Here is a 25,467-nt window from a genome sequence, read left to right on the forward strand (position 1 = left end):
GATGAATTAGCCATAGGTATACATATGTTCCCTCCCTCTTGGACCTCCCTCCCACCTCCCACCCCATCTCATCCCTCTAGGTCATCACAGCGCACTGGATTTGAGCTCCCTGCATCATACAGCAAGTTCCCGCTGGCTATCCATTCTACGCGTGGTAATACATATGTTTCAATGCTACTCTCTCAATTCACACTGCCCCCCTCCTTCCCGCACTGTGTCCACAAGGCTCTACTCTATGTCTGCATCTCCACTGCTGCCCTGCACACAGGTTCATCAGCACCATCTTTCTAGATTCCTATCACAACATCATTAATCGGCTATACTCCAAAACAAAATTTAAAAATAAAAGTGATCCCCTATGGAGAATAGAATGGAAGTATTTTAATTTTCTATTTAATCCTACTTAAAGTAAAACCAATGCAGACACTGACAGGAAATAATAAAAGAGGAGGACAATCCAGGAAGGAGGCAGCTTCACCGGGGAACAAGTCGACCCCAGGTACTTTAATCTCTTCAGTGAATTCATGATTCCTAACAGTTTTATTTAAAGTCAGAGATGAACTCAGCGCTCTCAAAACAAAACAGTGTCATTCTACTTTGCGTGGTTTTCTCATCAATATTTGGTAAAACAACTAGTAAGAGAGTATTTGTTTGTTTGTTTGGGAGCATAAAGAAGATGTGAATGGGCTGGGGGCCTGACCAAAACAAACTCCTGCTCAAAACTTTTCAGGGTCCCTGATTAAGAAATGAAGAACTGACATACCAAAACAAGCTGCTACCAGGAGGCAAGAACAGGGGAAAAGGCAGGAAGCCTTGTGTTCCATCCTGCTTCCGCCCCTAGGCAGCCCTATGACAGTGGGCGCTGATTCCTGGGAGCTTCAGGTCTCCCATCAGGCAAGTGGGCATAACCTGACCTCGGAGTGGTATTATGAGAATGCAGGGAGAAACCCTCAGGCATTCAGCACAGTATTTCCAGGTATTAAACCTATAGTGCAGGTGGTTAATAAACAGGACCCAGAACTTGATGACATAAATAACAAAAAGAGAAGAAAATATTCCAGTGAATCTTGATTACCAGGAATGTTCAAATAGTCCATCTAGTTGATTGACTTCTCTAAATGGGACAAGACCGGCCAGAGAAGAAAACAAAACCCATATACATTGTCAGTGGGGGCGGATGTAACCCAGAGCCGGGGAGGCCCAAGGTCATCTTACTGAAGACAGCCAGGAGAACTTGCGCAGTCACACAGCTGGACTTGGAGAGGCTGTGAAAAGAAAGCCTGGTGATAGGAACCACCCAGGCTCCAAGTCTGACCTGTTATTGCTTTAGGATTTATCTTCTGCCTTCTTCCCAAAAGGATCAGAGGCAGATTGTGGGAAGAGTCACGTACTCAGCAGACTCATTTAAATAAGAATATGAGAATCAGAGGAGTGTATAGAGGGTGAGGTACCAGCTGAGATCCGTTGCAACTGAAAATAAAACTTAGCTCTGGGCATCCAGACTGAAGGCAGAAAAGCAAACCGGTAGACTGTCATTAGTGGAAGAATCGTAATCAACTGGGAAGGTACATTTTTACAGACTTAAACTTGAAATGTTACCATCAGAAACCAATCCTGGGAATTTATGCATTTGATTACCTCCCACCTCCCAGACTCCTAAAATAAGCTTTAGCGTGCTGTTTTCCTCCTCACGGGTTTGCTGTGTGACCTGGAGCCAATGCCACACCTCCGGGTATCTCAGGTTCCCCATCCTTTAAAGGGAGGGATGCGCCTGCCTATTTATGAAAAGGAATGAAGGAACCTTTGTCAGCATTAACTGAGTGCATATTAACCTTCAAAAGCCTTGTGTACATTATCTCACTGAAATCTCCCAATAACTATAAAAGGCAAGCCCTATAAATACATTACAGACGAGCTCTCTGAGATTCAGAGAGACAGAGACAGCTGATACTGTCACAAAGCTAAAAAGTGGAAGAATCAGAACTCCATTCCAGGCTTTTGTGTTACCAAGGTGCAAACTTAACTGTTAGACTTTTGCACTGCTTTTGTGTATCTCAAGCACGTAACAGTTCCTGGCATATAGTAGGTACTCAGCATACTTGTTTCCTTCCTCACTCCTTCCTTTTCTCCTGAAGTAAAATTATGTATGTAAGGAAGATTGTATGTCTACTGAAATATTATTAGTATCTTTTATTTATACAGTTTCTTTTCCTTTAAGGAGATCACACTACTTAATTTATTTTCTCTACTAATTTCACCAAAGATCTAGCTATCATTGTGTATTATATCATTTATTTTACAAATGAGGAACTAGAAGGCAACAATCTGCTAGGGTGACGTGCCCAGAGTCATATGGAAGTCACTGCCAAAACCAAATAAAAACCTTGGTCCTCTTTACATCTAAATCAGCCTTTATCCTCTCACATGACACAACCTACATAATAAAGAACAGATCATTCATTTTTTATCTGGAAAACTACCAAACGTATAATTCAGTAAGGGGCCCCATGACCTTACCACCTTGTCAAAGGGAAGAAAGTATATAAAAAATGAGGTTTGCAGGAGCAGACGGATTTGGTCCGTCAACTTTCTCTTGGATTACACCCATTAACCAACATAAAATAATGCAAAATATAATGCAACAGATCCCCACGTCTTTGGAAATTCAAGTTAAACTCACTGATCTTTCAAAACTTATATACAATGCACAAGGGCAGCCATTAACTCGAGTGGGGCTGCAGAGGAGTACATGATGTCAGCGAGTTCTCTGAAAGAAACATATGATCCACAATTGGGCCACTCTAGAAGAATCCAAGTCAGCAACGAGCATTTAGGGACATCAATTCACAGCATCACAGCATTCTGGAGCTCCAGAAGGGACCCGGCAGACCACTGAGAACAACGCCTTCATCTTGTGCATGAAGAACCTGAGGCTCGGGGCGGCGGGGGGAGCGGGGGGCAGGTAAGTGGTTTTGCCAAGATTGCACAGACACAAGAGCAAGAATGAAAAAATTAGGCTGCTGACTACATCCATCCCACTTGTGAGTCATGCTTCTGATGGCCACGAGTACACCTAGCACTTTCCAGAATTACCCACCTATACACTGAGCACAGAAGAGCCTGAAATAGGGTAATAGAAAAACTCAGAATTCAAATTCTGGCCATGTGATCTTGAGCAAGTCCTTTAATTTCTGTGAATTTTAATTTTTTTCATCTATAAACTGTAGGTAATAGTAAACTCCACAAATAAGCTGCCAGTAATATAAACAATGGGCCCGCACAGTCCTGAGTCACACAAAGGCCAACATTAGGTCCACATACAACTGGGAACACCCAGCACAGAGGCTGGCACGTAACACGTTTGTAGAAAATTTGTTAAGCAAATCAATGAACTAACCAAGCAAACAAGTACCGGACTTGAACTCGGGTCCATTTGCTTCTTATATAGCTCCCAATTCATATGATTTCAAAGCAGAGTGTTATTTCTGACTTACAGAGGCCATTTTCTGGCAAAAAAAGCAGGAAGAAAAAAGGTCTGCAGGGAAGTTCTTGGACTCTTCGGTGCTGCTGTTAATTCTTGCTGCTAGCATGGGTACATCCTGAGGCTCCAGAATCAACTAAACCTGAGCTTCAGCATAAGCTGTGTGACCTCAAAGACACACACATTCTCTGAGCCTGAATTTCCACACCTGGGGAAAAAAATCTACTTTACAGAGGTGGTATGACAAACGCAGTGATCCAGATAAAGGAATACAGAACGACGGGTGGCACATGACAGGTTCACACTCCACTTCCCTCTAGTTACTGGGGAGCTTCATTCATTCCTTTCACTTAGGTCCCTGCTCTGATGTCACTTCCTTCTTGAACATTCCTACCTACAAATAAAACCCATAACACTGACTATCCCCTTAGCCTGCTTATTTTTCTTCATAGTCCTTACCATCCCCTGACATTATGTATTTGTTTACTGTGCCTGTTGTTGTTCAGACACTAAGTTGTGTCAGACTTTGTGACCCCATGGACTGCAACGCACCAGGCTTCCCTGTCCTTCACCGTCTCCTGGAGTTTGTTCAAACTCATGTCCACTGAGTCAGTGATGCTATCCAACCATCTCATCCTCTGACACCCCTTGCTCCTCCTGCCCTCAGTCTTTTCCAGCATCAGGAAATCTTTTCCAGTGAGTTGGCTCTTCCCATTGGGTGGCCAAAGTATTGGAGCTTCAGCTTCAGCATCAATCCTTCCAATGAATATTGAGTTGATTTTCTTTAGGATTGACTGGATGGATTTCCTTGCAGTCCAGTGGACTCTCAAGAGTCTTCTCCAGCACAATTCAAAAGCATCCATTCTATGATGCTCAGCCATCTTTATGGTCCAATTCTCATATCCATAGAGGACTACTGGAAAAACCATAGTTTTGACTATACAGACCTTTGTTGGCAAAGTGATGTCTCTGCTTTTTAATACATTGTTCAGGTTTGCCATAGCTTTCCTTCCAAGGAGCATGTGTCTTTTAAAATCATGACTGCAGTAACCATCCACAGTGATACTGGAGCCCAAGAAAATAAAATCTGTCACTGGTCAAACCCAGGTCTCCTGCATTGTAGGCAGATTCTTTACCATCTGAGCTATGGGTTTCTTTACTATGCCTACCTGACTATAAAATAAGCCCCAGGAGGATGGGGACTTTTTCTTGTTGGTGCTATTTACTGTTCATCTCAACAAACAGGAAAGGGCTTGGCATGTAGTTAGGGCTTAATAAAAATATTTTGTTGAGTGACTGAATGAATTCAACACTTACTTGGGGTTTGCTGGGCTTCCCAAGTAGCGCTAGTGGTAAACAACCCACCTGCCAAGATGTAAGAGAAGTGCGTTCAATCCCTGGGTGAGGAAGATCCCCTGGAAGAGGGCATGGCAACCCACTCCAGTATTCTTGTCTCAAGAATCCCATGGACAGAAGAGCCTGGTGGGCTATAGTCCATAGGGTCGCAGAGTCGGACGCAACTAAAGCGACTTAGCACACACTAAGTCCTAGAATTAGACTACTATAGTGGCCTCCCAACGATACTCTCTGGGTCCACTCTGTCCCCCTACATTTCATCTGTTAATCAGCAGCCAGAGAGCTCCTAAAAAGTCAACATCAGATCACTCCTCTGCTGAAGGGCCTCCAGTGGCTTCCCACTACAATGACAGCAAGCCCACGCTACTCATCAGGGCCTGTAATGCCTAGAGCATGGGCCTCTCACCAATCCATCCCCCATGCCACCACTGAGAGACAATGGCTTTCTCTTCATCAAATATGCCACGGTCTTATCATTTTTCTTTTTTAATTTAAAAATAAACATACACTTTATGCCTTTGAAACTCTTCAGTTCTATATGTTTACATAACTAACAATATTCTGTTCTTTCTTATACCTAACATTTTTCAATAAGCGAGGACTTATGGGAAAATGACTCTTCCAGAAATTTGGGTTAGAGATTACAAGTGTCGAAGTCTTTCCAGACTCAGGGCCTTTGGGCTGTCTGTTCCCTCTGCCTGGAAAGCTCTTCCCCTAGGCTGCCTTGTCCTCATCACTGAACTGTCGGCAGAAATGTGACCTCCTTGTGAAGCTGTCCCTGCCACCATCACTCTCAGCAAGTTGCTCTCTATTGGAACACACTGCCCTTTCTTTTCTCACAGCATTTCATTATCTGGAATGACTTTATTTATGAGTCCTATCTTCCCAATAGGAATGTAAAATACATGAGGACAAGAACTTTGTCAGGTTTACTGCTGCATCTGAACAATAAACTGGATCTCAAAAGATGCTGGAGCCGGCCAGGGTGAGAGATACAGGTAAAGTACGCCATCAGACTAACAGTATCATGGAGTGTTGGTTTCCTTCCAAAGATAGCTGCCCCATTACATCAAAATATGTGAATGTCAGCCAGACTTACTTGGGAATGGGTACCCGAATTAGCGTCCCCTCCACTTCTGGGTTCAGATTCATTCCACTTTCTCTTATAGCCTTGATAGCTGCAGCTGTACACTGAAAACCAGATCAAAAGGTAAACAGAATTAGTAAATAATTATTACCAGATGCAAGCCCTCTGTCGATAACTGGCAACCCATCTTGGCAGAACATGGAAACATTTAGTTCTGTTACCAGTAAGATCAGGAAGTTACATTGGTGTAGAGTGCTTTGATCAAGCTGAATAGCAAACTATGTCCACTCCTGGTACCAGTGTATTGCGGGAGGGAAAAAAAGCATAGAGGAAAAAATAAAAAGAAAACAGCTCTGCTTCTTTGAAAAGATTTCAATGGTTTGAGGCAACGCAGATCAAAACCACAATAAATTCTCAAGGGAGGGGGGCTGGTCTGTGCAAAGATTGGTGTAAAGACAGCTGAAAGACTTTATACATTAAAAATTCCAGTTGACATTTTACACTCAAAATATACCAGTGCCGACTGGAATGAGTAAATAAATTTAACTCACTCACATCTATGCTCACACCAACCTCACTTGTGTTTTGGCATGAGCAATGAATCTCTGCTGGTGTGCATGCCAAGAAAGGAAGCGTGGAAGATCTCAGTTCAAATCCCCACTCTGCTAACCATGTGACCCTGGGCAATAAGCTTGACCTCTCTGAGCCTCCGTGTAGTAGTCTGAGACCCTGCAGTACTGTACCTCAGGGAGGATTAAATGAGGGACAGGAGCCATGCATCACCCAGGCAAGGGGCGCTATTACATAAGCATATTCAATAAAGAGAAGAACGCACAAACCCCCGAAGAATGATGAGCTGATGTCATTGCTTAGCTGATGCACTGCTGTCTTTCTTTTCCTCTTTTTTTGTGCCTGTACCATGAGGCATGCGATGTCGGATCTTATTTCTCCTGAATAGGGATCGAACCCATGGCCCCTGCAGTGGAAGTGCCAAGTCTTAACCACGGAACTGCCATCGAAGTCCCTCTTTGTTTAAAAAAAATTTATTTCATCAAAATATAGCTCTTTTACAATGTTAATTTCTGTTGTACAGCAACATGATTCCGCTATACACAAAGATATTCTTTCTCACATTCTTTTCCATTATGGTTTCTTACAGAACACGGAGTATTGTTCTCTGATGCACTGCTGTCCTGAGGTCCATCCGGGTCTCTTCTGACACAGCCTTGCTCTCTATCAGGCAAGGTGGCACACTGGTACACTGCCGTCCCAAACTGCCTTATCTCAACCTTAAGCAACATTATAACCACACCTGGTTTGCAATTCTACCGCATAAGAGAAGGCAGTGTGGAAGAGAGAATTCCATTGGCATGACAATGTGCCATTCATGAAAACAAGGCCCCTGATTTTCAAAAGAATTTTAGGTTTGACCAGAGCCAATCCATATCGCTTGGATTCAACAGAGCCAATTCCCAGCCTTGAGTTCCTCCCTAGACTTTCCGGTTTAAATAAATGGGGTTTGTTGCACACCTATTTTATTTTTTCAGGTTGGGTTTTGTTTTAAGGGAGTGCCTAAAAAGCTCATCCATTTCATGGTAAAATGACCTGAATTCTACAGGGACATAAGATGCTATTGTCAGGTCAAAAAGACAAACCAGCCTTCCACAAGAAGACAAATCATGCCCCTGGGCTACAGAATTTAACTGTGCAGCCACTGCTTAAAATGAGAAACTCTTAAAATGTACCTCTAACCACAGACTACTGGAGCTGGAAGGGATCTCAGACATAACCAGTACAGTCCCTTCCTTATGTGTGCAGGGACCTGCTGGTAAAGGTCACAACCCTACCCAGAGACACAGTCCCTAAAAGCCAAGAGCAACGGAGTGAAGACCTGGCCCATCACGCTTCCGGTTACTGGCAGTGTTAAGAGGAGGCTCAGCTCCTCAACTCTCCATCCAGTGACGTTCCTTAGTCTCTCTTACCTCCCAGATCCACTAGCTCAATGTATTCAGTAACTATGGCACAGGGAATTTGATTCTTTTTTTTTTAATAGTCAAAAAGAATTTGGAACTAGGTCTGGTGTATAAAGCGTATGGCCAAGGTAAATAAAAGAGCTGGATAAATAAATGAAATTTTCCTCTACAAGAGAACTACCAACTTCCTTAATAAAATGAAACACAGACTTCTCAAGTTAAACATAAAGGGAGGGGCTTCCCTGGCAGTCCAGAGGTTAGGACTCTGCACTTCCAATGCAGGAGGCGCAGGTTCTATCCCTGGTCGGGGGAACTAAGATCCCACATGCCTCTCAGTGTGCCCAAAATATAAATAAATAGACTAATTAATTAAAAATAAAAATTTTTTTAAAAGGGAGAATCATCACTTTGAAGGACTGACCTGATTTCAAGACTCCTAATCTTTTTCTGAAGCTTTTCACTGAAGGAAAGACTGGTGACTTGGCTGGACCACCCCGCCACCACCACCACCTCCACTTTCCCTCCACAGTCTGGCCCAAGTGTTGCCACACAGCCTGCCTAGGCAAGCATGGGAGCACCCACCGCTGCTTCCAAGCTGGGCAGGAGCTACAGCTCAATATTTACACCTTCACTGTCCAAGGCTCAGTGCCAAGGATGCAGTGATTGCTCAGTAGAAGCTTGCTGAATAAGTAGATTAATATGTATATTAAGGCACTGGCTCAAACCTGTTAGAAAAACTCCTCATGTTTATACCCCTTCCCAAAAGCCTTATTTTGTACCATTTTATACCTGTTCTGTGTCCTTTCGCATGCAGAAAAAATGTGAACCAAGAGTGGTTTCATTTGAAAAAAAAAAAAAAAAAACCTACTGAAAGAGGTAGTTCTGAAATACATACATTTTAGTTTGATATGGAAGAATACAGAAACTCAGGGAATTACCGTCATTTTCCCAACATGACTTCTGACCTATTCATGGTTCAGACAAAAAAGCATGCATTTCTATCACATTTCCATCTCTTAGCCTTTACCCCTCACCGAAGAGATGCCCACCAGCGCCCCAGTGCAAACAGACGCCCTCCAATGGCAACAATGACCCACTGGTTGTGGCTGCTTGGAGTACTGTGTCAAGAAAGATCACAGATCCCATGTGGTGTTAGGCAGGACCGAGTGCTGTGATCAATTAGCAATGTCTGCTATTACTGCGTGCGTGCACGCTCACTCAGTAGTGTTTGACTCTTTGGCACCCCAGGGACTACAGCCTGCCACGCTCCTCTGTCCATGGGATTTTTCAGGCAAGAATACTGGAGTGGGTTGCCTTTCCTCCTCCAGGGATTCTTAAACTAATAAATCCAATTCATTCATGTCTATACTCACATCTTTGTGCATGTGTATGCTACAGGACAAAAGACGATGAAATTTTTGTAGATAGGTGAACAAGTCCTTGACAATCTGGGTTCAAGTCAACAGCTGATTTGCAGAGACTCAACAAAAATACTTGTGGAATTAAGGAACACATGGTGAAAGGAGCACAGGATTTAGAGTCAAACAGACCTAAGCTCAAGTCCTGGCTCTCCTGCCACAGCATGAATCTGTGGAAAAATTCTACTTTCCTAAGCCTCAGTTTCCTCCTCTAGAAAACGGACTTAAGTCTAACTTTAAAGAGTAGCTGTGCTGATCACAGGAAACAAAACACGAGAAAGCAATGCCTAGCAGCCCTGTACACACTCAACCCATCTTTCTTCCTTCCACAGGAGCAATAAAAGAGCCTGCAGAATTTTTTTTTTTTTCCTCATTTGCCTTGCTCAAATCATGCTGTGGTCTGTTTTTGTTTTTGTTTTTTTTAAACTCCCTACTTTCCCATCATTAAGTCTAGCTGCAGGCAAGTTTATGGAAGGTAGTAACTTGTGTCTATCATTTATCAAGCAGGACACATGCTCAACAAATGCAATGCAGTTTTTTGTCCTCAATGCATTTAAAAAGATTATGCATGTAAATCTGTATTGTGTCTCTACGGCATGACACAGAAATGCTCAGGTTTGAAAAGAAAGCCAGGCACATGTGAAACAAAAAGGAAGTATATAAACACAGAGAGGATTAGCTCAGCATTTTGAAGCTATAAACCTGGGCACTCCATGGACAGCTTCTAAACCAGAGGAAGGAAATGTTTAGTTAGAGCTATTTGTTTAATATATACACCAGATGAGATAAAGGAATTCAAAAGACAATGTAACTCACACTTCCTCACTCTGTCCTTGTAAGGAGCCTCTCTACTAAGGTTAACCGTAGATGTGTTTTTTTTTTTTTTTCCAAAACTCACAGAATTTCAACTTGGAGAAATGGCAAAGATGCCTTGCTTGGAAAAGGAAGATATATTCCAATTTCCTAAGAAAAAATTAAGCTGTTAATACCTCCTCCTGCCTCCTAAGATGCTCTGGTGGCCAATCAGGTGCTTCTTCTGTGAATGCCATTTGCTATTTAATAACAGAAGTGGCTGGCTCTGAAAAGCAATCTGCCTGATGAGGTCTTCAAGCTGCGTAATTAGGAGGCTGTTCCCTAAATTGGCCCGCGGTGCCTGTGGGATCAGATGAACAAGGCGGAGAGGCCTCAGTGGTTCAGAGGGGCCAGAAGGGGAAAGAGCTAACAGTTCCCTTTCTGTCCATTTCTCTGCTCCTCGGGAACACCACGAATGAGTGCCTCCCTTCCATCAACCTAATGACAAGTATTCATCCATTTGAGGGAAATTTACTGGGTGCGTCCATGTGTCAGGCATGGTGTTTGGTGCTGGACAGAATGAGCAAGTTGGATGTGATTCCCACATTCCAAGCTTATGATCTAATGAAAGGGAGATGGAAAACTAAGATGTAGATAAGTGCATAACTGTTAAGTACAACGAAGAAAAATAACTGTGCTGTATAAAAGTGGTTAAGATAGAGGAATAATTGAGATTTTGCGTGGACTAGGAAAGACTTCCCTGAGAAAGCAATATGAAAGCTGTGGTCCAAAATACGGATAGTAATTAGCCAGACAAGAGTGATCCATGCAAAGGAAATAGCATACGCAAAGGCCCTGAGGATATTAAGGGTTTGAGGAACCGAAAGGCTCGTGGGCAGAGCAGCATGCAAGGGTGACAGTGCACGAGAGTGGGGCGTCTGCAGGGACAAGCAGGGCCGTTTCACACGAAGCCGTCTAGGCCACAGTCATCTCCTTAAGGATTACTTGAAACCGCTGATGAACTCAGTGCCCGGGAATGACATAATCAAAGAGATATTAATATCTTTACAAGTTCTCTCTGGCTGAAGTATGGAGAACACGACAGGGGAGAAGTGAGTAATACCCCCACAAATATGGGCACATCAGCTGCAAGAGCCCCCTGATTTGAAAGTCTACTCATATCAAGGGCTTACTCTTGTCTCTAACCCAGTTTTGTCAAATTCAGCAGGTTCAACTTTGGTGTCTGTCTTTGGGCTAGAATTACTGAAAGAGACCATCAGAATAGAGACTTCAGATGCCTTCATCTCACGTGAACAGATGAGGAAATGGAGACCCAGAGAATGACACAACCTACATAGCCAACTGGCGAGAGGTGGGACCACATTCCAGGTCCTCAAGGAGTCCCAATCCAGGTCACTTCTTACTGTACCAGTAAGGAATAGCCTATTTATCTTCCTCAACCAGACTTAAAATCACAGCCTCCAGGTTGCAATGATCTAATGCAACCCACCTTCCAGCCCTGGAAGCACTGTGCTCTGGGCAATATCCCAAACGAATGTGAGTTCCTGGAAGGTCTGCTCCAAATAGGGCTTCCCTGGTGGCTCAGACGGTAAAGAACCCACCTGGGTTGGGAAGATCCCCTGGAGGAGGGCATGGCAACCCACTCCAGTATTCTAGCCTGGAGAATCGCCATGGACAGAGGAGCCTGGCGGGCTAGAGCCATGGGGTCACAAAGAGTCAGACACGACTGAGTGACTAAGCGCAGCACAGCACAGCACTACTCCAAACAACGTGAAGGTCATGAACTGGTGGCCCACGGGCCAAATGTGGCCCATCAACAGACTCTGTCACAGACTTAAAACACACCAAAAAAGGGAATTAGTTATCAACATTCAGCAAAGATAGAAATTGGGGCTATTGGCTTCTTCTGTAAATAAAAATCTTAGTATCTGGTAGTATCTGATTACCAGGTCTACATTTCTGCCTGGGAAGGATCAGCAGCAACTGGGCAAAGGCTGCTCCCTTCAGATAGGGCACACACTCTACAGTTTACCCCTGCCCCTCCAATTACCCCACTGCCACTCCTGTTTGTCTTAGCTGGGACCTGTGTCAGTATTCAAATTACTTGCCTGGACTCTATAGTGTTTGAGTAAAATAGAAAAGGAATCTAGAAAGAGGAAGAGAGCTTTTCTTATCCTTAAATTCCCTTTGTTATGCCTTGTCTCTTGTCTCACCCCAAAGTGAAGGGAATACTTCCTCCTGACTCGCTGTAGTCTCCTGCATTACAAGGGAGACCATGGAGAGGGAGCCCTTGAGCAAGGCCACCTTACCTCTGGGAAGCTGGCCATATTCACCAGTATCAGCTGTGGCGACTTCATGGAGATCTGGCTGATCTGGTTGAGAGCAAGCTTCCCATCAGCAGTCACCACAGTGATATTATCAAGGGATCCTAAAAGGAAAATTAAAATTAGAATTCAGAAGGACTTTTAGTAACCTCACATCTAAGTCTCTATCAATTCAGATTCAACTAATGTTTAGAAAAATATCAATAACCTCAGATATGCAGATGACACCACCCTTATGGCAGAAAGAGGAACTAAAGAGCCTCTTGATGAAGGTTAAAGAGGAGAGTGAAAAAGCTGGCTTAAAACTCAACATTCAAAAAATGAAGATCATGGCATCTGGTCCCATCACTTCATGGCAAATAGATGGGGAAACGCTGGAAACAGTGACAGACTTCATTTTCTTGGACTCCAGATGTTTACAGAAGCAGTGGTGCCGTGTGCTGGAAAGAGCTTTGAAATGTTGACAAAACTAGGTTGAAATTCCTTACCAGCACCAGAGTGGCCAACAATCCTGATTTGCCTGGTCCTGCATGGTTTCCTGTGACGCAAGACTTTGAGAGCTGAAACTGGAAAGTGTTGGTCACCCTTCCAGCTATGTCACCATTTACTAACATGAAACCTCAGGCAAGTCAGTCACCTTCTCAGTACCTTGGTTTCCAACTCAATTAAAATACTTTACAGGATTAAAGTGCCCATTACAACTCAATATAAATAAGCAAATATACAATAGACACACACAAAAAATAAACATAAAAATAGGTACCTCTTACTTAGCCCTTTTCACAACTAGCCTGTAACACTGTATCACTATATCCACTTTACACCAGAGAAAAAAACTTGGGGAAGTAAAATGAGCCAAATCACAGAGCTAACAAAAGGAAAACCCAGCAAGAGCCAGCCCCAACTTAGGTGTGCTTACTTTCAACTCTGATCAAGTCTCTTTCCCTTATCAGTGGGAAACTTGAGTTGCACCATTCAGGAATCCCCAGGGAGCTTTTAAATTTAGATTCCTGGGTCCCACTCACCAGAGACCCTGATTCTGTAGGGGCTCAGGAGCCTGTGATTTTGGGGGCGCTTATAGTTTTCTTTCAAGATGACCACATGATTCAGACATGCAGCCAGGTTTGGAACTGTTACCCCATACCACCTCGATTTTGGCATTTAGACTCCCTTTAGGAACAACAACAACAACAACAAAAAACCCACCAATTATTACCACTTCACTGATACCCTGGATCTGAGCTTTGTCCATATCTGAATTAGGGAAAACCTTTGGCAAAGTTTTCTTGTCAAGAAGGCAAGTATATTGTTATAAGACAATAAAAGGGGCATTACTCAAATTCCCTGATTTCCTATGCAAATGAGAACTAGAAGAAAACTTTACCATTCATTTTAAGAATCACTCCAGAACAGCTCATTCTGACACACTGTGTGGGGGGGGCAGGGGCGGGGGTGGTGGTGGTGATAGAGGTGTCAGTCCAAAACAAATTGGGAGTTGTCCTAGCAAATTGTTAGGATAATGCAGTTCCACACTACGGCCCGAAGATCTGATCTGAAGCACAGTACTCAACTCAATTCAATGCCATCACAAGTTAGAAGGCTGTTGACGCCACTGGCTTCAATCTGGAAAAGTCCATGATTCTGAAGACCAATGACCTGGGTTCAAATACCAACCCTGCCACTTCCTGAACTGTGTGACCTTGGGAAGGTCTCCTCAACCTTTTGGGCGTCTGTTTCCTGATTTCTAAATGGGGCATTAAAATCATACTTATCTCACTGGGTTGTTATGAGAGTTAAGAGTTTATGGAAAGCCCTTATACTGTCCTGGCATATACAAGGGCCCAATACACGCTATTATCATATGTCTCAACTTTCCCCTATATTTTAACCAAACTAACCTACTTACAGTCTCTCTAATAACAGTCCATTCTGTCTTGCCTTAGGATCCTCAGCATATATTTTTCCTTCTACTAAGGATACCCTTCTATGCTCAGATAACTTCTGCTCACTCTTGAACACTCAGCTATCATTGCATCTAATCTCAGAAATCCTGTCTGACCTCTTAGATTGGATTACAAATCCTTTATGAGCTCCAGGATCCTACACACAAATCTATAATAATGATGACCCATCTTTACTGAACACTTCCTAGGGCAAGACATGGGTCTAAATGCTTTCTATAATTTATTTGCTTTTATTATCACAATAAACCTGTGAGACAGTTCCACCATTTTACAGATGTGGAAACTGGGGCACAGAAAATAACTTGTCCAAGGTCACAAGAGCCCTTAATGAGGCCTGAATTCAAACCTACACCTGATCAACTCCAAAGTCATGATCTTCACCATTCTGCTTTGCTTCGTGGTTTCACACGTTGGTTTACTTGTCTATCCCTACACACTAGGATCTAGGCTCTTGGAAGATGGAGACAATGTCTTTTCTCTCTGAATCTACAGCACCTATTAAACAGCGCGGAATAAGTGCTTAATAATGCACTGATGAATAAATAAACATATGTATGAATGAATGAATGAGAGGACAAGAATGAAGAAACAAACCTGTATTTTAGACAACTATTAAAAGCAATCAATTCTGTCTTCAATCTTGGAGACAGAAATTGCTGGTAGACAGACAGAGGTATAAGTGGAAAAGTGTCTGCTGGTTCAGATAGTACTGAAAGATGATATGAAATAATCTGGCAAAAAAAAAAAAAGTAAAATAAAATGAAAGACTGGCTAAGTTCAGCCTGTTTCACCCAGTCTCTTCATGGCCCCAAGTTCTACACAGAATGCTGTAGAAACATAACCCTGAAGAGAAAGAAGCAAAGAGGAAATGCCAGCGGGAGGCCTTTTGAAAATGGATCTTAATTCAGCCTTCCTGATTTGCCGTAAGAGCCTCTACCACAGAAGTCCCAACGTGGGCTTTTCACCATGCAGTCGTGGTGGTTCCCATTCCCCAAATCCTTATCGACATAAGGCATCAAATCCTTTTCCCTCAATCTGTCCCCAGCGAGCATCTCCCTCAGCCTCACTCCTGCCCCTCATTTTTGCAGAGGTTAACATTTAACAAATTACACTCCCAACCTCTTTCCAGGCCCATCATCTTTTTAAGTTCAACAAGAGTGGAGCTTGCTGGCCAATTTGAAGTATCACATTTCTCCCTGAGCTCCTCTCAAACTGCTCTCTGGTTTCAGCTGCAGAATGTTAACAGGCCAGAAAGCACAGGGGAGACAAAGCACTTTATCAGCTTCATACCTAAAATAATAAGCAAATTTAAAATAAACAGTTGGGAGAGATTGAATGGCACGCTCTACTGTCAGCAAAGGCAGAAATGCCCCAGTCCAGGGTTGACAAATGATAGAACGGTCTTCTGGTTTCACATTGGAGCTCATCTCTGATGTTTCTGCTGATGTTTATAGATGGAGCTATAGATTTTTCACTTAGTTTTCTAAAGAACAAGTTCATGAAATATTTTCCAACTTTCTTATGAACTATCCCAACCAAGATGTGAGCGGGAGCAGCCCCAGCTCCCACAGATATTTTCCGAGGGGGTCCAGGGCTTGACTCTAGGATGATGACAATTTCCAAAAGGCCAATTTAATAGCAATTGGATTTTTCCTGCCTGCCTGCACCATTAGCTGACAACTCACTTCTTCCATCACATCTGCAAACAGTTCTCCTAGACAGTTCTGACATTTCCCACTTAGAAAAGCCATTTTCAGGAAGTTATTAACCCAAACGGAATCTTCCTGGTCAAGCCCAGGGGTATAGAAATGTCTCAGGTGGGCATGTCTGCAGCCAGCTGGTCCCCAGTAAGGGATAAGAATGGCCAATTCGGACAAAAAATGGACAAATCAGACCAAATATTTCAGTTACTATGAGACTAAATACCTACAAGTTTTTAGAGTACAGTAATAATTAAAGTCCCATTTTCTGACAGTATGATTCCATGAGAGCAAAGATCATACCTATTTTTGTTTACTGTGAACCAGCACAATGACTAGTCCACAGCAGACAAGTATTTGCTAAACAGATAAATGCAGTGTTAATACATGCTGGGCACTGTACAAGAATCATTACACATGCTACCTCACTTATTTTCATTCCCATTCCAAAGCTAGAAGGTGGGAATTAGACAAGGAAACTGAACACGAGAAGTAAAGTAACTGCCAGTGGTCACCAATTGATACGTAAAATCCAGTCCTGCCAAAGCAATGTTCTTGCCACCGTGCCCCTCTCGGAAACACAGGTTCACTCACTAACCTGGTGACGTCCTTATGCTGACAGTCTTATTGAAATTATCCTTGAGTGCTTCTATCACAGACTTCATTTCTTCATCTACTTCTTCTAAGTTGATGATATCCTCAACCAAGGCAGTGTTAAGATTCATTCTGGTTTGGGACTGTCCTTTTCCTTTAGCTAGAAAGTCAACATTCAATGAATTTAAAAGAAAAAAAACAGCATAAATAGAGACAATAAACAATGAGTTAAGGAAACGAGAGACACAGAAAATATATTAATTCATTTAAAACTGGATCCTAAAACAAGGCCATGCAAAGTATCTGATGGCTGGCACAGACAGAAAGAACAGCAGCGGTTTAGCAACATCAACCACCATCAGCGGTAGTGACAATGGCTTATATTTTAGAAAACCAACAATATTGAGAACTGAGTAAAATTCTAATTTGTATCTAAACCATCATAGTGATGTTTCATAAGCTATACTATATATATGCATAGCTCACTCCCATGAGTAATACAAATATTCTTACATTCCTTTACGTAGGGTGTGGGAAGAGAGAAAAGAATAAAAACATTTAAATACTACTATCTTATACTTGTTTATTTATTAAATATGCCATATTTACTGAGATCATTCACAACAAATTTCATTAAACACCCATATACCATATTACAATCTGCAATGCAATTTCAAGTACATTCTTATATTAGAATTCAAAGCAGCTCTTTGACATAGGAAGAACAGAAATTATTATTGCTCCCATTTTACAGATAAGTAATCTGAGGAACAGCTATTTAAATGTTTTGCCCAAAGTAACCAACCAGTAAGCAGCAGAGTGATTTTTTTTTTTGAACATTTATTTGCTTGTGTCATCATCTTGCTTGAAAGCTCTGAAGTTAACAGGCTAACGGCTTAGAATTTTCAGAACTGATGAAAGAGCTGAATTTTCAGATTTAGAAACAGTTTCAAACAGGATACTAAAAGCAAATTCATACCTAGACATTTTGTGAATGCAGAAAACCAAGGACAAAGAGGCTGTGAAAACAGCCAAAGAGAAAAGACAAATTACCTATAAAGGAACTTATGCCCATCAGTATCAGAAAGTTATATTAAGACTAATTCACATACAAATACAGACTCAAAAGCCCTAAATTAATATTAGCAAACCAAATCCAGCAACATACAGATTATGGAGCAAGCAATGTATGCGCACATTACACATAAGAACAATGAGGGCTTATACCAAGAATGCAAAAGTGGTTTAACATCAGAAAAGGCTATCAATGTAGAGCCACCACATTCATAGACTGAAAAAATTTTTTAAATGCTCACTCAATAAATGCAATAAGAGCACCAAAAAAAAAAAAAAAAGAAATTAATACCCATTCAAAACAAAAACTCTCAGCAAAACAGGGACAGAAGATACTTGCTTAAAAGAGAGACTACCAAAAAATAAAGCGAACATAATTCTTGATGTTAACACATAAGAAGTATTCACTATAAAGTCAGGACTAAAACAAGGATGACTACTATCAATAATCACTTTTACTCGCACATAGCTGATTTGCTTTGTTGTACAGCAGAAACTATCATAATATTGTAAAGCAATTATACTCCAATAAAAAATCACTTTTATTAGAATTATATTAGAATTCCTAGACAAAGTAGTTGGAAGGAAAGGAGAAAAGGAGGGAAGAGGGATGGAGGAAAGAGAGAAAAGAAATAAAAGGCATGAGGTATATAGATTGGGGAGGGAAAAACAAAGCTATCATTAAATATAGGTATTTTAATTATCTACATAGAAAATCCAAAAAAATACACAACGGTTCTAATAAAAGAGTGCAGCAGAGTTGCAATATACAAAATCAATGTACAATTATCAAAAGTATTCCTATTCACCAGCAACCCAACAGAACACATAATTTCTGAAAGACATAAAGCAATGACTCTTGCAAAAAATAAAATAGAATATATTTTTGAGGCAGGGGAAAATTTCTTAAACAGGAAAAAAAGAGCACTGCTAATAAAAGAAAAAGATTGACAAACTGGACTACATTGAAATTAAGAACTTCTGTTCACCCAAAAAAAAAAAAACCATGAAAAGGTAATCATTATCAGCATTACATATATATGCAAAAGTCTTGTCTTTAGAATACATTAAAATTCTTACAAGTCAATTTTTAAAAATCAGGTCGATTTTTTTAAATGGGCAAAAGACTGGAAACAAAGAGGATATCCAAATAACCAGTAAACAAATGAAAGGTGCTCACTATCACTATTCACCAATGAAATACAAATTAAAACCATGAGATATAATGGCACATTCATTAGAATGACAAAAATTAAAAAGGCTGACCATACCAAGTGTTCACAAGTAGATAATGGGTAATTAGCAAACAGAAAACTAAAACACCCTGGGGAGGAGAGTAGCCTGACATGGCCACTCTGGGAAACCACATATTCTGAAACTGAACTGAGTTATATACACATGACCCAAGGCTCAGGAATCCTTCCTCCTGGTACACACCCAGTAGAAAGGCAAACTTATGGGCACCAAAATGCATGTTCACAGTAGCATTATTTATTTTAGCTCAAAACCGGAAGCAACTCAAATATCCATCGACTACAGGAAACATACATAAATCACGGTAGACACATTCACTGGGACACTGTAAAAAAAAGTAAAATGTACCAACAGCTACTACAGACAACAACATGGACAAACCTCACGGGTAGGCTGTTATTAAAAGAAGCCAGGCATGAAAAGAATCCATTCTGAGTTCAAAAGGGGCAAAACGAAATCTGCAGTGTTGAAGTCAAGAGAAGGGGTTGTCTTTTGAAGGGAGAGACTTGAAAAGGACAAGAGCAAAGCTTCCAGAGTGCAAGCGATGTCTATATCTTAATCTGGGTGATAGTTACATGGTTGTATTCACTTTGTGAAAACTCACTGAGCACTGACAATTTATGTACATACTTTTTCTGTATATATAACTCAAAAGTTTAAAAAACATCATATACCAAAGTGCCAAAAAATGATGATAGTCTAGAAATAAATCCAATTGAAGAACTGTGTAAGATCTGTAAGGAGAAAACCTGACAATATGATTATAAACGTTACAGAGAAGAGAAAAGGCCAAGAAGAATAATAAAAAAAAAAGCTAGTGTGTTCTGAAGGGAAAGATCTGTACCACCAGATTCAAGACGTTATGACAGTGATTCAGGCATTAGGGAATTTAGTGCAGGGAGAGATGAGCAGTTCAACACATCAAGAGCTCAGAAATAAATCATACATATGAAGAAACATAACATACGACAGAGGAGGCATTACAGATCTGGGAGTAAAGAAGAGTTTTCCCTAAGTGAGGTTAACTTCCTCGGTGGTCCAGTGGTGAAGAATCCACCTGTCAACGCAAGGGACACAGGTCTGATCCCTAGTCCAGGAAGATCCCACACGCCGAGGGGCAACTAAGCCTGGGCACCACAAATACTGAGCCCATGCTCCACAAAAAGAGAAGCCTCTGCAGTGAGAAGCCTGTGCACTGCAACCAGAGAGGAGCCCCCAGTCGCCTCAACTAGAGAAAACCCAGCGGAGTAACGAGGACCTGGCACAGCCAAAAATAAATAGACGTTAAAATAGTTTAACAAATAGTAAAATAAATAGACTTTAAAACAGTGAGGTTGACACATTATTACTCATTTCCAAAAGAAATAAGATTAGATTCCTCATCTCATATCATATTCAGAAATAAATTCCGTTATGGATTAAAGACCCAAATATGAAACGTAAAAACCTTCAAAATATTTAGAAGAAAGTACAGAAGAAGAGATTTATGACTTTTGGATAGATGAGGGTATCTTAAATAAGGCCGAAAAAGCACAAATGATAAAGGAAAGAACTGAAAAATATGACTGCATTAAAACTGATGTTCAATGAAAGATATTATAAAGTAAAAAGGCAAAGTAGATACCCATAACATATACATATTGACAAAGGATCAGCATTCTTAATATAGAAAGAATCCAATAAATCTAAAGGAAAAAGCCAAACAACCAACTTTTTAAAGAGGCAACCCAAGAAGATAAAAGTTGAATATGCAATTAAATATGAAAAGATTGCAGCTACCAGGCGCACTAGATGCCTGCAGTGCGGTGGGCACAGGGCCCCGGATTCCAGCTCTGCCACTAACTGGATATGATCACAGGCAAAGGTCTTACACGTGGACCTCAGCTTCCTCACTTGCAAAATGGTGAGACACGAGGCTCACTAGGTATTTAGAAGAATTTCTCCACTGGGTAATTACAATTCCTTCAATGGATAATTTATAAAGATCAAATTAAATTATTAAATGTATGTGAATTTAACAAATATATAAAGCAACCTACACATCAAAAGTTATTACCATTATCACTATTAAGTGAATATACGTTTGCTATGCATTAATGCTTTTCCAGCAACTTGTTAATTTTCCTGTTAACAGGAAAGGAGAAGGTCTGTGTGAAACCTTAAAAGAAAAGCAGTGGGGAAAAAACATTCAGTAGCATATCTCAAGGATCATCCTGGCGAGTGAACTCCCACGCCCACAGCTGCAGGTATGAACAGCAGGTCTGCCTGACAATGTTCTGTCACCCATTTGTTCCTTCAACAAAACTTTTTAATATATACTATGTGTCAGGCCCTGTCTGCTCCTAAACAAAAGACATGGACTGGAAAAAAAAAAAAAAAAAGACAGAGGTGGAGAATTTCCTCACAGGGTCCAGTATGGAAGACAGAACAATAATCAATCCTACAATTAATTAATTAATGAGTGCTTTGCTAAGTACATCAAAGATAAAACAACAGTGTGCACAAGTGCGTGTAACAAGGGAACTGACCCAGCCTAAGAGGTCAGGGAAGGCTTTCCTGAGGAAGCGACATTCAAGCTGAGACCTGAGTTATATCAAAGTCTCATTCTTGGATGACACAAGCCATTAAGATCATCCATCTAAATCCTCGGCTCTCATGCGTCCTCACCCAACAAACTTCTGCTTTTAATTTTACTTCCAACACAGATCTTCCTGGAAGGAGAAAATACATTGATCCCTATCCCAAGTATTCTGGCTTGCTTGGCACTTACACCTCTAATTCTAAATCTAAAACAAAACAGTCATTTTCTGAGCTGTGGCAACATATGGGGCAGCATGGAAGTGGGAAAACAGACCCTCAGCTCTAATACCATATCTGTTCCTGTGACCTTTCAAGCCTATCAACTGATCCACCTGAGACATCACTTCTTCGTGAGGCACAGGGAGAAATCAGAACATCTCTGAGATCTCTTCCAGCTCTGATCATTCAAGGGCTAAATATAAGACAGGGGTGAGGAGGTCACGTCTCTACCTTTAGCTTTCTTGGTAGCAAAATGACGGACTGGTACGGCGGCATAGGCCATGCACTGCCCACGGTCATTCTGTCTTCCTCTCACTGTCTGCAGCGTGACTTCTGAAACAGGTCTGGTCAAGGCTGCAAGGGAGTTGCAAAAGGCAGGGTGGACCAAGCGGAAGCACCTTAAACCCGAGGCCATGACTGAAGACAATCCTTGTGAACATTCACTAAAAAGAACAAGACAAAACGGAGATCTAAGTAAAACAGACTCTACTGTTAGTGCAACTTCAGAAAATAATCTGTACCAGTTAGCAAACAAATCCTATCAGCAGAGCCTACCAATCCATTTTGACTTGTGTGCTAGGTCAGGGGTTCCCAACCCGTACCAGTTTGTGGCCTGTTAGCAACTGGGTGGCAGGACAGGAGGTAGGCGGCAGGTGAGCCAGCAGAAGCTTCATCTGTATTTACAGCCACTCCCCAGCCCTCGTGTTACCGCCTGAGCTCCGCCTACTGTCCGATGAACTGCAGCGTTAGATTCTCACAGGAGCACAATGAATGTAACGTGCTTGAATTACCCTGAAACCATCCCCGCCCCCTGCCCAGCTCCGGTCAGTGGGAAAATTGTCTTCCACGAAACCAGTCCCTGGTGCCAATAAAGGCTGGGGACCGCTGTACTAGATAACTTAAATACATTATCTCCAGCCCTCCTCCTAACAGCTGTACAAGGATGTATGATTAGCCCCATTTTATAGGACAAAGAAACTAAGGCTCACAGAGATTTAAATATCTAGCTCACAGTCTGTAGGACGCCAAATCGCCACGCTCTTTCCACTACAGCAAATGCCAATTAGTACACAGGGAAGAGAGTTAAGTAAATGCATAGCAGCCTAAATCCTTAATGATGGTAATTAAACCCTTACAGGAAAAAAAAAAAAAAAAGCACAAAATCTTGATAAAGTTACACTATAAAGAGTAATGGCAGAGCACTGAAGAGAATTTTACATAAAATCATTCAACAGGCATAAAATGACTGGAAAATTCACACAACAGCATTTAATTAAAATTTTCTTTGGTTCCTTATGCACTGATTACCAATTAGAATGCACTTTAATGTGAATCTGAAGCATGGCTGAGGTTTGAGGTCTTCCATGTAACAGAACTAAAGCTCTGGAAAATGCCACCCTCCTCGGTGTTAACACATGTTACACACGATCCTTCTGAGGTTTTTGACTGTGGAAAGATGCTAAAGCCTACAGCTACCCCTAGGATAGAACAACAATTCTAACTTACGGGCAAATCTGGGACCTCCCTTTTGGCTCAGTGGTAAAGAATCCGCCTGCCAATGCAGGAGACACAACTTTGATCCCTGGTCCGGGAAGATCCCCTGGAGAAGGAAATGGCAGCTCACTCCAGTATTCTTGCCTGGGAAACTCTATGGACAGAGAAACCTGCTGGATCCATGAGGCCGCAAAGGCTCAGACACAACTGATCAACTAACACACACACACACATTACAGTCTGAGTAAGAGCATGGGCTTTGCAGACAGATCTAGAATCCAAGCCCATCTCCACCGTTACCCAAATGCATCTGAACATCACTGCACCTTGACTTCCTCAACTGTGATAAAATGGAGATAATTATAGTTATTTCTTAGGCTTGGGAAAAATAAATTAGTTAATGTAAGTAAAATATGTGGCCCACTGTCTAACAGACAACAGGATTCCCCCCTAAAGAGTATCTATTGACACCTATCACCTTTCCTTTCAAAAACTTCCATGCCAGAGTCAGACACAACAAAGAAATCTTACATGTCATTACTAAAGTACAAGGAAGCCAAGAGTCAATCATATCTGGATACGAATTTCAACTTGTGGCTATTCATTTCATTTTCTGGGCATCATTTTCCTCATTTGTAAAGTGAGAAAAAAAAAATCCAGTTTTAAAATAAAATGAAGTAGTGAACGCATGTAACAACCAAGTACAGCGCTGGGAATATGGCACCTGCTCTAATTATTACTTATTAAGAAAAGCAAATGAGTTGCACAAAGGTAAATAATTTCTCCCGATGGAATTTTTAATAGCAAGAGATGCTAGATTTCAATGATCGGTGCATGATGTCAGTAAAAACAGATCTAGATAAGAAAATAAAAAATGTTTCCTCTTTTTAATCATTATCAATAGCTACTATTATCAGAGGTCAGGCCCAGCCTGCTTGCTTTACCCATAGTATTCATTTAATTCTCTCAAAAATGCCACAAAGAAAAGTATAATAATCTCCTCTTTATAGACGTAGAAACTCAGCCTCTAAGAGACCGTCATTGACCAAGAGGCTGGACCTAATACCTTTGCCCTGTAGCAGCAGCACTGTTCACAGATTTTGCCTCTAAATGAGGTTTCTATATCTAGGTTTTTGCCTAATACAGCCAATGGCTAACCCACACTTATATCCAAATATGGCTGTATAATGAGGTGATTTTTTTTTTTTTTTTTAATCTACAGGGTCTCAATCTGGCCATTCCATTTAAGACAGGTTTCCTGGTGTTCCTGTTGCAGGTCATAATACCAATCCACAAAGCAACAGGAAATCAAAATGGGTTAGAAATAAACAACCTTTGACAGAAAACTCAATACCCAAAAGCGGACTCAGTACACATGAACCGGAAGACGGCTCTATAAATAAACCACATTGCTGAAATGCTTAAGACATAGATTTTAAACTGCACAGAAGTCAGGAAACTTCAAAGTGGAAATTCAATTAAGGCAGCCCCTTGGACTCTTTACCTTAAGAATATTCATATCAGCACTCAGTTCAGCACAAAAGTAAAGACAAGGAAAGGAACCATCATGCAAGCCCAAGTATTCTACAACAAAATTAACCTATAGTCGGAAGAAAATGCAGCAGGAAACATCTGACCTTTGGATGAAGTCTTGAACTGAAATGTCAGTTTGCCCACTTACGAGCAGTGTGAACTTGGGGAGATCAACCTCTCTGAGCTACAGTTTCCACCGCACCTTTTTCATGGTGATATTAATGAGCCTTTAAAAAGGTAATTATAACAATAATAATGAAACAATAGCTTATAATTTTATAGTAATAACTGTGCCAGAAACAGTTCTAAGCACTGTATTGCATACATTAACTCATTTGAGCCTCAGAATAATCCTGGGAGATAAGTACTTATTATTATCCCCATTTTATGGATAAAGACACAGAGGCAAAGATAAACAATTTGCTCAAGATTTTAATTCAGGCACTTTTGTTCCACAGTCTGTGCTCTTAAGCATTATCCTATACTGCGTACATAAAACAGTGCAATTACTGGCATTATTTTTCAAATTGTTTAAATATTTTTTTAAAACTACTTGAGGCATGTATTCTCTATCCAAAGCTGAGATTCTCAAATCTTGACTTT

General features: G+C 41.2%; 1 protein-coding gene across 3 annotated transcripts in view; it reads right to left on the reverse strand.

Annotated features, from left to right (window-relative positions):
• The window catches only part of MRRF (mitochondrial ribosome recycling factor), a 56,390-nt gene that overhangs the window by 28,437 nt on the left and 2,486 nt on the right, over positions 1–25,467 (reverse strand). For 2 of the 3 annotated variants that reach the window (XM_004005664.5, XM_060413802.1), the window contains exons 2-5: positions 22,069–22,280; positions 16,715–16,870; positions 12,438–12,556; positions 5,937–6,028 (exon numbers count right to left, since the gene is read on the reverse strand). In XM_004005664.5, the coding sequence (XP_004005713.1) occupies positions 5,937–6,028; positions 12,438–12,556; positions 16,715–16,870; positions 22,069–22,252 (551 nt within the window). In that variant the 5' untranslated portion in view covers positions 22,253–22,280. The remainder of the gene's footprint in view (positions 1–5,936; positions 6,029–12,437; positions 12,557–16,714; positions 16,871–22,068; positions 22,281–25,467) is intronic. The other variant, XM_027966472.2, reaches the window with a different exon arrangement.

The sequence above is a fragment of the Ovis aries genome, chromosome 3 (assembly GCF_016772045.2).
Source record: "Ovis aries strain OAR_USU_Benz2616 breed Rambouillet chromosome 3, ARS-UI_Ramb_v3.0, whole genome shotgun sequence".
In the NCBI taxonomy this organism is placed as follows: domain Eukaryota; kingdom Metazoa; phylum Chordata; class Mammalia; order Artiodactyla; family Bovidae; genus Ovis; species Ovis aries.